Consider the following 13,033-nt stretch of genomic DNA (forward strand, 5'->3'; position numbering starts at 1 on the left):
AGGGTTAGGAAAGAAAGCCATGTTTGGAATAACAGGTTGATGACTAGGTTTCAGATACAGCTGCTCCCAGTCAAAGAGGTGAAGCACACCTTTCCTGCACCTTGTTCTGCCCACCCCCACCTCCCTTTAAATGAGCTTATTCCTCCCAAGTGACCACTTATGCCCCCTTTCCTAACCAGACAACCTCAGGCTACCCCACAGCCCTGCCCTTCTCCATCCACAGGATTCTATTTCCACACTCTAACTTCCCAAGATGTCAATCAGACACACACAATGTGGGACGAGTGCGGTGAGAGTGAACAACTCTCTGGGGACACTGGGCCCTGCCTATCTTTATGCAGAAGCCAAGGGGGTGAGGGGAGAATTCCAGGCCAGGTACAACTGGAAGATAGTAAATTGCTAAGAGGAGAGGGCACTGTTTGGTTCTCCTTAAATCTCATCATTAAGATCACATGAAAGGAAATATGATATAATAGAAAAAAATGCCCATGTATTTTAAAGCAATTCAGTTCAGCCCTACAGATATTTTGGGGACACTCACCATGGGCCAGGCCATGTGCTAGCTATGCAACACAGTTAGACACAGTTTCTGTCCTGGGATTTAGTGAGGGAGACCAAAGTAAATTGATATAGCACTCGGGGGCTGGGGGAGCATAATAAAGGAATGTCCAAAAAACAGCACTTCTGGGAAAATCAGCTAACCTTTATGTATGTCTCAGTTTCTTCATTTCTCAAATGCATCCCGTCACCCATCTGAGACAGCTACTTTCATCTCGGATGAGTGTACCTAAGGGAACGTGCCTGGGACACAGTGGATGCACAATGCTCCCTGCCAGAGTGTCTATAAATCCACCGGATGCTGCCAGCACTGTGATGTGCAGGATGCAGTAGAAGTCAGAGAGAGCATTCTCACCTGTATCCAACTTATAAGGGACTGTAGGTGTCTTGTTAACAATTTTTATTGGAAGCACCTAACCTTACAAGCCCGGCAGGGGCTGCTGTTAGGTCTCACTGACCACTGGAGCTAAATGCTCTCTTCTTCCATGGCCATGACTACAATTTATAAACCCTATAGTCTGTTGAATCTGTTGGTTGATCTATACCCATCATACAATTAGACTTAAAACTGCATAATTTGAAGTCTTATAATGGAAAAGAACTTCAAAATAGAATAACATAATTCCATGTCAGCATATGTAATGACCTTGGGTAAATTATTTTACCATCTCCTGGTCTCACAGACTACAGATCTGTATGTGTATCTATATCCCTGTATCTCTGAATTAGGCAGAGAAGTGCCTCCAGAGACTACCAGGCTCCCTTTCACTGTTTGCAACAGGAAACAGGTGGTATGGGTGCAAAACAGAAGCAAATTGCCCACAGTTACGTACTGAATAAATGGAAGAGCTGGAACCAGAAGCCAGACTTTAGGCCTCCATTTCTTGCTATTACCAGTGAAAATGTAACCTCCCAAACATTGGTAATTAGCTGGGGTGATCACGGAGGGTCCTTTCCAGGTCTAAGACCTTGAGGTACATGGACCATTCAGCTGAAAAGTTCATCTTCCCTCTCCACACATTGCATTTCTCAAGAGAGGCAAATTAGAATGTAGACAAATAAAAATCACTGGAGCTTGTTCGAATAAGAAAGCATAAAAGGATGTAATTAATAACATAATGCTTAGTGAAAATAGGAATATATGCCAAGGATAATAAGGTCAATTTCCTTTCTGGACTTTGCTGAATACTTTCCCTCTACCCTTTTCTCATCAGTCTTCTCAAAATGGACTTTATTATTTTTTTACTAGCATCTGTGGTGTGGTTCACTCAAAGATTGGCAAGTAGAGGGGAGGTGATAGCCAGGGCCTTTGGCTTTCCTCTCTGATACCCGCCCCCACTGTGTCTGAGAACAGGATGGAGACCATCAAACTGTGTAACTACCAGGCCAGCACTACAAATTCTCTCCTGAAAAGACAAATAAAAAGGGACTTTTTACCTTACATTTTCTTTCAACTTGGTTGTCTTCATTTTAAATCTATCCTTTTCTTTCTTGAAGAATCTCTGCAGTCTCTTAAGTGCCTTTCCATCTAAACTAAGAGGAATCAGGATATAAACACAGCGTTTGAGAGAGCACTAGAAATGGCAGGCTGGCATAGTTAAAAGGATCAGGGGCTTTGGTGTCGTTTCTAAAACACCCCACTCGAGGACGAGCAGGAAAATGCCTTATCAACACGTCTCTCTTCTTCTTTGTTTTGGTGCCAATATGAAGTAGCACAAACCAGTCAGCCACAAAGGGAGCTCTTATACATCAGTGCAAACTTTCATTTATGATAAATGGTCTCTATTTTGCAATTTATGGAGGAAAGTCTTCCTTTCAGAGAAGATGACTCATGGGAGCAGAGTTTACAAATGATACTAGAAATAAATTATAGGACTTCCTGGCTCCTAAAATTCACGTCACTGATTTTTAATTTTCTGAATGATATAATACAACAGTGGTGGTACACTGATTGCCCAGCTGATGAATAAGGTCTTTCCAAATATGCTCTTGGGTTTCAGGGGGTGGGTAGGGAAGGGGAATGAAACATCCACACCATTCCACCCAGCATTGATCCCCTTTTTTTCTCTCAACCCTTATACTTCTTGCTTTTGACCATTGCTTTTTTCTTTTCCATAACATGCCCCTAATAACTAAACTTGACAAATAATGCCCACTTGAATAAATATTATTCTTGACAGCCATTGATTTCTTCCTGGAAAAGTACTATAGAATTGAAGCAAGGTTTATTGGCAATTACTTCTTTCTCACTTATCTTCTAATGCAATATTAAAGTCCTCTATTCTGGGAGATGGTAATTTTCTCAGAAGAGAAAGCAATGTGATTTGAAGTTTATGCCATGTGACTGTACATAATTACTAGTATTCTATGTACCACAATGTAGTATTACCATAGCTTACCTGCACTCTCTAGGCAAGTCCTCCCTAAAGAAGGTGGGGGCAGGGAAGGGAGTCACTTCTCAAAGTGATTTTCCTGGATGGACTAACAGGAAATATCATTAGCCAGGAAGCCAAGAAAGAGAGAAACTCACTCTATCTTGGTGGAGTTGCTCTTTGTTTTGTATACATCTTCATACATTTCTTTACTATTTTCTTCTGAAATTAAAAAAAAAATCACCCATTAATTGACATTAGTTCTGATTCATATTTAACAAAAAATTATTGGATACCTACTAGGGGCTAGAGTACTCTGACCTTTATTTTTTTTTTGTTAAATAGTTTTTATTGAAATGTTCATATTTTTATAAGCATATGGTAAAAGTAATTAAACCTCTAGAATAGTATGTGCAAATGAAAATTAATATTTGCTTCCACCCCTGAGTCACAGTGTGATTGATGTTGCCAATGAAAGTTGGTTTATCAGCAGATTACTTCCTTCTACTCTCTCCTTTTGCATGTTTAATATGTATAGATCAGAGTCCATTAAGCATCAAACATTTTGTTGAGCTCTACAGAAATAACGGAGAACAAATGTATCTTGAATGATCTTTCCCTTCAGAGCATAAGTTTAGCCTAGCCAACACATGGGCTTAAAAAACACAGATATACTTTGAGTCCCCCCAGACCACAGAGGATTTTCATGTTCACAACCTGACTTATATACCTTGAATTTAAAAGAGTCACTTAACTTTTCTGTGCCTCATTTTCCGTTTTAAAATGACGATACTGTGTTTAATGATCTCTAAGATGGTTTCTCCCTCTAAAATTATGACATTTTTAAGAAGGACAAATACAACTGAAGTAGCATTTAATTATCCCTCCTCCATTATTTTTTCATTCATTCATTCAACAAATATTTTAACAATGTATTGCATGGACCTGTCATTATACTGGGGGCTAAGGAAAATGGTAAGCATAAAGGAGGTAACCATCTAAGAGGGAAGACAGTCACTATTCAAAGAATCACATAAATATAAAACTGTAACTCTGAGAAGTGCTATGAAAAAGAGAGCCATGTTACTCTAAGGTTGTACATCAAAGAGATTATTCTCTGGAATAATGATTGAGCTGACCTCAGAAGAAAAGTTAAGAGTCACTTAGGCAAAGGGGTACAGGGAAGGAAAGAACATGCCAGAAAGAGGGAACAGCAATGGCACACACCCTGCAGCGGGAGCTTGGTGGGTGCCAGGCAAGTCAGAGGTGCTGGAAAGTCAGCGTGATGGATCTCCAAGGTGAAGACTGAGCACAGCTGAGGGGACAGGTGGCAGAGGCAGACAGAGGCAAACCTCCCAAGGCCTGCAGACCATGTGACGTGGGTTGTAAACGTATTGGGAAGCCCTGTAAGTGTTTTAAGTCAAAGCATTCCTGTAATCAGACATCCACTGTGAACAGATCAGGAAGGAAGCAATTTCACAGTGAAGCTGCTTTTTTGCCCCCAGAGCCCCATTACCAACATCGTCACCTTCACCAGTCTAAATGCATTTACAAACACAGGCCTCAGAGCACTTCCCTGGGCTTCCTGTCACCCTGCCCCATTGGTAATATTAAAAATATGTACAAACAAAAGACAGTTTATCATTAATCAGCCACAGCTGCAGTTCCTACTGGCAGTTTCTGAAACGTCTTCCTATACTTACCACTATCGGAGACAAATGAGTTCGAGAAGTCTGACTTTGATCTGTGGGGAGAAAAGAAACAAAGACCATTAGTCAGTCCCTCTGTGCCTTTAAAGTCTCACCCCACAGCTGAGGGGCTGGAATGAACTTACCCCTTTCTCCCAGGGTACTCAACATCATCATAGGTCTCTTCTGAGGTGGAACTGGGCTTAAAGGGCCTTTGGCCTGGTGTTCCTATAGTCATCTCCAAGGCCTCCACGTACCCACCTGCAAGGAAAGCAGAGACACCCTCTGAAGATAAAGCACTATCATGAACGCATTCACATACACTGTGGCAACAGAGGCAAGAAAAGGAAAAGGCAGGTTACATGAGCTAAAACTGGTTTATAACCTTGGTCTCCATGATCCTTTGGCAAACCACTTCCCCTTGCAGAGGCTCAGTTATGACTCAGAAGCTGGGATAGTGATGTATAACACCTGCACTTACATGATTGTGGCAATGCATTTCTGTGAACGGGGCTAGTGACCCAATAAGCCAGCAACTCCTCCCTCTTCTTGGATGGTTCTTCCTCTAACCCTGACCTCAAATGCTGGAGTCCTCCAGGGCGAAGCCCTTGTGCTTCTTTTTCTACCTGGATGACCTTACCCAGTTCTGGGCATTTTTTTTCTTAAAGAAAAATTGATTGGACAAGGTGATTGAATACATGTCAACATTTAATATTCATTTAATGCTGGAATCAGCCAGGAGGTGGTTTACCAGGCGGAAAAATTTGGGGGGTTGTCTGCACAAGTAGCTAGGCTGTGAAAGGCAGGGACCAGCTGATGTCACAGAGCTGTAATTTTGTCATTACCATAAAACTGTCACCTTTTCTCTGTTGGCATAATTAATGGTTAGATTATGGGTAGTTCAGAACCATTTTCAGACATGAACTATTAATCAGAAATAAGCAGTAATATATCTGCAAAGTAAACAATAAGCAAATTGAGTTGTGACTATTAATTAAACGAACCAAAGAACAAGGTTCTTCCCTCTAACATGAAGTCAGTCAGCGTCTAGGCCCCAGGCTGTCAGTGAGGGTCAGCTCCCAGAGGCCAGAGGCCCTGCTTCTTAAGGAGACATCAGTAAACTTTTCCAACACAAAACAAAGATGCCAAACACAAAGTTGCTGAATTCTTAGTTTGGGACAATTTTTTTTCTTTTTTTCTTTAATCCTTCCTTCCGGCAAATACAAATGTAAAAGTTTATGATTTCATTTTACAAGTGTAGACAACTCCCAAACTGACAGCTCTCACTTGGACATCTCCAATGAAGTCTAGATACTCTGTCAGCCCTCACACCATTTCCATTTGCTTGTCTAAACATATTGTGTTCCAAAGCAAATGCACAATTTCTCTCTGCAAGTTTGCTCTGCCTGAAATCTGCTCAACTCAATAAAAAGTGGCAACTCTGTCCTTTCGGTTGCATCCTCTCTCACATCCTACCTCCAATCCACAGCTCCACTCTCACATTACTTCCTGAATCCAAACATACCTCACCAGCCCTGCCGCGGCACCTCCTCTAAGCTACTGTGGTCTGTCAGCTAAATTATTGCAGCAAATGCCTAACAGGTCCCCTCATTTATCTCACATTCTATTTTCAAGACAGCAGCCAGGATGATTTTTTAAAATACAAGTAAGATCATTCCATTCTTGTGCTCAAAACCTTTCATTGGTTTTTCAAATTTCATTTAAAGTAAATGCCAAAGCCCTTCCAATGGTCTAAAAATGCCCATGCACCATCTGCCCCTCACCATCCCTGACCTCCTCTCCAATTGTACTGTCCTTCAGTCACTCTGCCCTCCTCCCACCGGCCGCCTCGCTATTCCTCCAACACAGCTGGTAGGTTCCTGCCTCAGGATACTCCAATTCTTTTCCCCTGTCTCCAGAACATTCTTACCCTAGATGCACATATGGCTCACTCCCACATATGGTTGTACTTCCTTATGTTTAAGGTCTTTGAGGCCATCAATGAGCACTTTAAAACTGCAACTTCTAATGCTTCCACCAGCCTCCCTAATTCTCTTTCCTTTATTTTGTTCCGCATCACATTACTACCATTCCATACAGTGGCAATTTTATTACTTATTATCTGTCTCCTCTGGTCATAATGTAAGCTTCATGAAGACAGGAATTTTTGTCTGTCTTATGTGCTGTGATACCCACAGCACCTAGAACAGGGCTGGCACATAAAAGGTACTCAAATATAGTTTTTAATATTGAATGATTTCAATGCATATATCTTCTAACAAGAGAGTTTTGTGTATTAAATTCAGAGTGTTATTGGTATTTTAAAATTTATACCTACTATCTTATTATGTGCCTTTTATTTGCTCTATTTTTTTCCCTCATCTTCCTTTTTCTTGATTCACCAAAATTTCTCTTCATTCAGTTTTGTTATTTTTTGGTTTGGAAGGTATGTGTGCTATGCCTGTATTTTAACAGTTACCCTACTATGTTCTTAAATTTAATTAAAGTATAATGTACAGGAAAGGGCACAAATCACAACCTCAACAAATTTTCTCAAATTGAATATATTCATGTACTATTAAGCTCAGAGATCAAAAAACTTAACAGTGCCAGTGTCCCAGAGCGCCCTCTTGTGCTCCCTTCTAGTATCTATTCCCTCCCACAAGAGAACCACTCTCTTAGTTTCTTTCTTTAAAAAAAAAATGTATATTTATTTTTAGAGAGGGGAAGGGAGGGATATAGAGAGGAAGAGAAGCATCATTGTGTGGTCACCTCTTGAGCACCCTCTACTGGGGAACTGGCCTGCAATCCAGGCATGTGTCCTGACTGGGAATCAAACGGGCAGGCGACTCTTTGGTTTGCAGGCGTGTACTCAATCCACTGAGCCACATCAGCCAGGGCCACTCTCTTAGTTTCTAATACCAGAGGTGAATTCTGCATATTTAACTTTATATTAATGGAATAATTTAGAATGTCATCTTTGGTGTTGCCTTTCAGTGAATGTTAAGTTTGTGAGATCCATCCATATTGTTGGGTATACTTGTAATTTCTTCATTCTTATAACTGTTGTGTGAATATACTATAATTTGTTTCTCCATTCTACTTTTGATGGATATTTGGACAGTTTCCAGTTTAAGGCTATTATAAAAAAAGAATTCTGCCACAAACAAGTTGTATATGTCTTGGTAGACTGAAGTATGCACTTCTGTTGGATATGAGAATAGGCATGGAATTCTGAGGTTACAGAATATGTGCATGTTAGGATTTAATAGAAAACAGTTTCCCAGTGGGGTCATCCCAGTTTATGATCCCAACAGTGTAGAAGAGTTCAGGTTGTTCCATAACTTCACTAACACTTGATATATTTAGTCTTTTTTTTTTTCTTTACCCATTTTGGTGGCTATGTAGTGTAATTTCCCTGAGACTTGTACAGCTTTATATATATATATATTGTAATTTCCCTGAGATTTGCCTTTTGGATAACCTCTTTGGTGAAGTATTCACTCAAATATTTTCCCAATTTCTCTAAATTTCTTTTTTTCTGAATAATTTCTATTTTATATATTCTAAATACAGGATGTTTATAGAAATATAAAATATTTCCATTTCATATTTTCTGGACAGAAGGGTGTTTATAGAACTCACATACATATTTCATATATGAGTCCTTTGATTCAGTCTCCTGTCCTAAATCAAATATCTTCCACTCTGTAATGTGCCTTTCATTCTTTGATTGGTATCTTTTGATGAATGTATCCTAGCTATTCTAACTCTTTTCAACTTAAAGTGAATTAATATTGTTACTGTCAGTTGAAAACCTTAGAAGTCTTCAACTTTGATCACCTCCCCAAGGTATGTACTATAAATGTCAATATTTTAGTCCTTTCTCCTAATTTGACATCAATGTTTTATTTGGTTAATATTTTTGCTCAGCTTACTTTCTTGCATCCAGAATTCTCCATGTGGGATTATTTGCCTCCCACCTGAGTACCTGCTTCAGAAGCTCCTTTAGAAAGTTTTGGTCATTAAAATAGCTCAGTTTTTGTTTGTCAGAAAATATTTTTTTCCTTTCATTTTTCACAGGCATTTCACTAGTTATATAATTCTGGGTAGACATTTAAGATCTTTCAGCGAGACTTAATTGTTATGTTTGCTCTTCCTCCTCTTCTTTATTTAACTAACTAGTTTTGAATGTTTTGTAGGCTTTACTTTTAACTGTCTTTTTATTGTCAAAATCTTGGAGCTCAATCAAGCAGGGTGAGAGGCAAATCTTCCTGAAGCCTCTCCCACCACCCCTGAGCATGATGGCTAAGAGCAAGGACTCTGCAGGCCCCCTGCCTGGGCCAGAGGGCAGGCTCACAGCTTCACAGGGATGGGACCTGTGGAAAGGTGAGCTCAGGCTTTCGGGCCTCAGGGTTCTCATCTGCAACAAGGCGTGGTGATAGCCTGCACTCTCTCAGGGTTGTCCAGTGGACTAAGTAAGCTACAAAGCAAATACTGCAGAACCATGCTGGTCACATAAGAAAGATTTGAGAATGCTTTAAAAAAAAAAAAGAAATCTTTCAGCAGTATTATATTCTGCTTAGACATTCTTAGTTTTAAGAACTCAACAAACTCCTACTTGTTTGATTATGGACAACTGGTCTTTTCCCTTGGTGTGCTTTTAAGGTATTTTCAGATATTCTCTTATTCTTTAGTATTCTTCAGTTTCTCTAAGATATGACTAGCTGTAGATTTCTTTTACTTTTTCTACTTCAGAACTTTAGTGTTCATGGATCTGCATATTGATTATCTTTCAACAATTCTGAAAATTATCAGATATTGCCTTTTTAATCTATTATTTCCTCTTCCCCATGCCTTCTAGTGTCCTTTCATAGAATTCTCATTTTATGATGGACATGGACAACAGGGTGGTGATTGCTGGGGGGAGGGAGGTATAAGGGGATTAAATGGTAATGGAAAAAAATATAATAAAGATTACATATTTTTAAAAAAAGATTCTCATTTGCCCTGGCTTGTTTGGCTTAGTTGGTTAGAGCATCATCCCATAAACCAAAAGATCATGAGTTTGACTGCCAGTCAGGGCACATGCCTGGGTTGCAGGTTCAGTCCCCACTTGGGGCGCATGCAGGAGACAACCAATTGATGTTTCTCTCTCTATGTCCCCACCCTCTCTCAAATCAATACACATGTCTTCAGGTGAGGGTTTAAAAAAATGACTCTCATTCTGTCCTTCATGACTCTTGTTCTCTCTTTCATTCTTTTTCAATCGTTTCCCCTATAGAACGAATTTTTGATAATTTCCCTATAATTACCTACTAGTTCATTTATTTCCTCTTCAGCTGTGTCTAATCTGGTGTGTAATCCATTCACTGTATTTCTATACTTAGTTTATCAATCATTTTTAATCTTTTTTCCAATCTGTTTATTCTCTTTATTTTAAAAATATTAAATATAGTTATGTTTTGTATCTTATAACCATAATATCTGTAACATTTTGCAGGTTGGTTTCTGTTGTCTGTTGTTCTGTTAGTTTTTACTCACTGCGATTTGTTTCCTTGTGTGTTTAGTTTTGTTTTGTTTTTGTCTATGAACTGTTAAATTTTTAAAAAATCACTTTGTGGGAATTATTTAAAACCTTGGTAAAGGTAGAATTTCATCAAAGAGGATTTATGTTCACTGTTACCAATTGTCTGGGAGAGCTACCAAGCTGGTACCACTTTAGATTCAACTGGGTTTCTTTTGGACCACACAGATAGGGTGAATTTGAGCTGTGGATACGCATGAGGATTAGCTTTTGATAACTAATTTAACTTACAGGTAAAAATGGGCAAATTTGCTTCTTCTCAGTGGGGTTTATGTTGCTAATTGTTTTATTTTTCCAATCAAAGGAGCAATATTTTTACTTTGTTCATTTTTTTTCAAGAGATCTACTTGAATAGGATTATTTAAATAAAAACACTCACATTTTTTCTCAAACTTTCCTGTTTCATACTCACTCTCTCCAACTAAGCATTTTGTGTTACCCATCATAAGTACTGTAAAAAACTTATTAGTGGGTTCAGCAACTCCCTCTGTACTTTAGTAATATGTGTGGACTGCTGAGAATAATCTTCTTCAGACTGTTCTCATCACAGCATAATCCCCAAATCTATAGTGACCCACCATGGGCATTACATAATTGTATGACAATGTCTTTCAGCCCCAAATTCTGGGCTCTCCTTTAACTATTTTATTTACTTCAACTTAATTTCCTCTCTTCCATTTCTCCCCCTATAATCCTATCCATTTCTCATCTTAAGTCATGAATTTAAAAGTAATGCTACCTCTGTGCTTTCTCCTTCACCTAATCAGAAATGTCTCCCCTGCCCCAAATCTTTTTTTAATTAAAAATGTTTACTGTAGTAAGAACACATGAGAACTACCATCTTAGATTTATAAGTACACAGTACAGTGATGTTAACTATAGGTGCAGTCTTGTTTATTCTTGAAGTGTGGCTGTAACCCGTTGGGGTCCCAACTTTATGCAGGAGTCTCCTATTATAAACTCCCTCTGGGCAGGCCCTGGGATGGAGCCCCTACACTCTGCCTGTCCTGCAGTAAAATAGGAGCTCAGGGGATTCAGAGCTCAGTAAAACCCTCAGGGCAAAACTAATTTTGGTGCTCACTTCTTCCCAGGATTCCTGGTCACTGCAGGTATGTAAATGTTATCTTTTTATATCATTTCTATGATACTTCTATAAATTTTAAAAACTTTTATTCTTTACTTGTTTCTGTCAGGAGAGCCAGATTGTCTAATCTACTATTGTGTCAGAAACTAAAGTCTGATTTATTCTTTCATTCTTTTGCTTACCAAGATTTTGTTAGGCAGCTCAAGTACGCCAGACACTGTGCCAGGTTATGGAGATACAGAGAAGAATACCAAATGGTCTCTGATCTCAAGATGCTCACAGTATGCCATGGGAGACAAGCATGTGCGTGATGAATTATAATGTAAGGCATGCTGTAATTTTTCAGAAATAAAAACGAATGAAGAGCACTAACAGTTATTTAGCATATGAACCAGACACTTTATATGCAGTGACAAGCAGCACTGGGAAATATGTGGTAGTAACCTCATTTACACAAGAAAGTAAGGAAATTTTCCAAGGTTACAGGATTAGTATGAAGTGCTCCTGGGTCCCAGAATTGGTCCACTCTAAAGCCTCACACAGCAGCATGGCCATCCAGTTGTTCAGTGTCATGGAAACAGGGGTGGGAGGACTTGTGGTCCCTGGAGTGTGGGAATGAGGATGGAAGGAGGTTAGCGAGGCCTCAAAGAAGTGACTTTTGAAATAGACTTGAAAGGACTAATAGGACATCAGCAGGTAGAGAATGAGCATAAAGGCATTTCAGACAGAGGAAAGAGATCAAGCAAAATTATAGGAGCTCTTAAGCACATGCCATAGTCAGTAAGCTGAGAACAGAGCAGAGAGTGTGCAGGGAAGAGGGTGTGTGGCAGGGATGAGGCCAGCTAGCCTGGAGGCACCTTGAGTCTATCTTATGATCACTATACATTTATTCCTCTATAACTGGATTATGACACTTTATGAAATGTCAGTAGTTGGCTGTGGCTTACTGAGCTGGAGTAGACATCTGTTTTCTTTGTCTATCCTGTGTCTACCTCCACCTCTCTTTTCTGATAACAGCCCTCTGATTTTCCTTGGGAAATCTTTCAATCTGGGGTTATGTAGTTTTTCTAGCACTGACTCTACCCCCAGCTCTAGGAGTGAGTTTATGACCCAGGCTGGGTCAACCAGAGCATCGTATCCCCCACTTGTAATGACTGGTTCAGGGATGGCACGTGACCCAAGCAGAGCCAGTGAGACTCAGATCTGGGCCTTTTCTTATAACTGTTGAGAGTATAACAGTTTGTTGTTTTCCTCTGGGATTCCTGAGAGGATAGCGTCTAAGTCTGTCATTGCTAGATGCCATCTTGCCTCCACAAGGGTGGAATGTGTCTAAAAATGGAGCTGACCCAGAGCAGAGCAAAGCCAGGAGTAGAAAAGTAATATTGAGTCCTTATAATATTGTTTGTGTCCCTGGACCACCCAGACTTTCTGCTAGATGAGGCTCCTGTTTTTCTTTTCTTTTCCTTAAGAAAGTATGATTTGACTATTACTCACTATTATTTGCAATCAAGTGAAGGTAAAATGCAACCTAAATAAAGTCAAATAACAATATTGTACTACTATATCATCAGGGTATCGATTACTTGGGCCTACACAAAACACTCAACAGGAGCTGGTGGATTAAAAAGGGACTAAATATTTGCTGAGTACCTATTATGTGACATACTTCCCAGTTTAGTCTTTTTATAAATAAAGAAATCAAGCTTCAGGAATATGAAGTTACCACATGGCTAATAAGTATTAG

General features: G+C 39.5%; 1 protein-coding gene across 3 annotated transcripts in view; it reads right to left on the minus strand.

Annotated features, from left to right (window-relative positions):
- The window catches only part of FYB2 (FYN binding protein 2), a 107,256-nt gene that overhangs the window by 17,462 nt on the left and 76,761 nt on the right, over nucleotides 1-13,033 (minus strand). For all 3 annotated transcript variants that reach the window (XM_036026158.1, XM_028514167.2, XM_036026159.1), the window contains exons 10-13: nucleotides 4,765-4,879; nucleotides 4,634-4,674; nucleotides 3,089-3,152; nucleotides 1,996-2,091 (exon numbers count right to left, since the gene is read on the minus strand). In XM_036026158.1, the coding sequence (XP_035882051.1) occupies nucleotides 1,996-2,091; nucleotides 3,089-3,152; nucleotides 4,634-4,674; nucleotides 4,765-4,879 (316 nt within the window). The remainder of the gene's footprint in view (nucleotides 1-1,995; nucleotides 2,092-3,088; nucleotides 3,153-4,633; nucleotides 4,675-4,764; nucleotides 4,880-13,033) is intronic.

This window comes from Phyllostomus discolor, chromosome 5 (genome assembly GCF_004126475.2).
Source record: "Phyllostomus discolor isolate MPI-MPIP mPhyDis1 chromosome 5, mPhyDis1.pri.v3, whole genome shotgun sequence".
Taxonomy (NCBI): Eukaryota; Metazoa; Chordata; class Mammalia; order Chiroptera; family Phyllostomidae; genus Phyllostomus; species Phyllostomus discolor.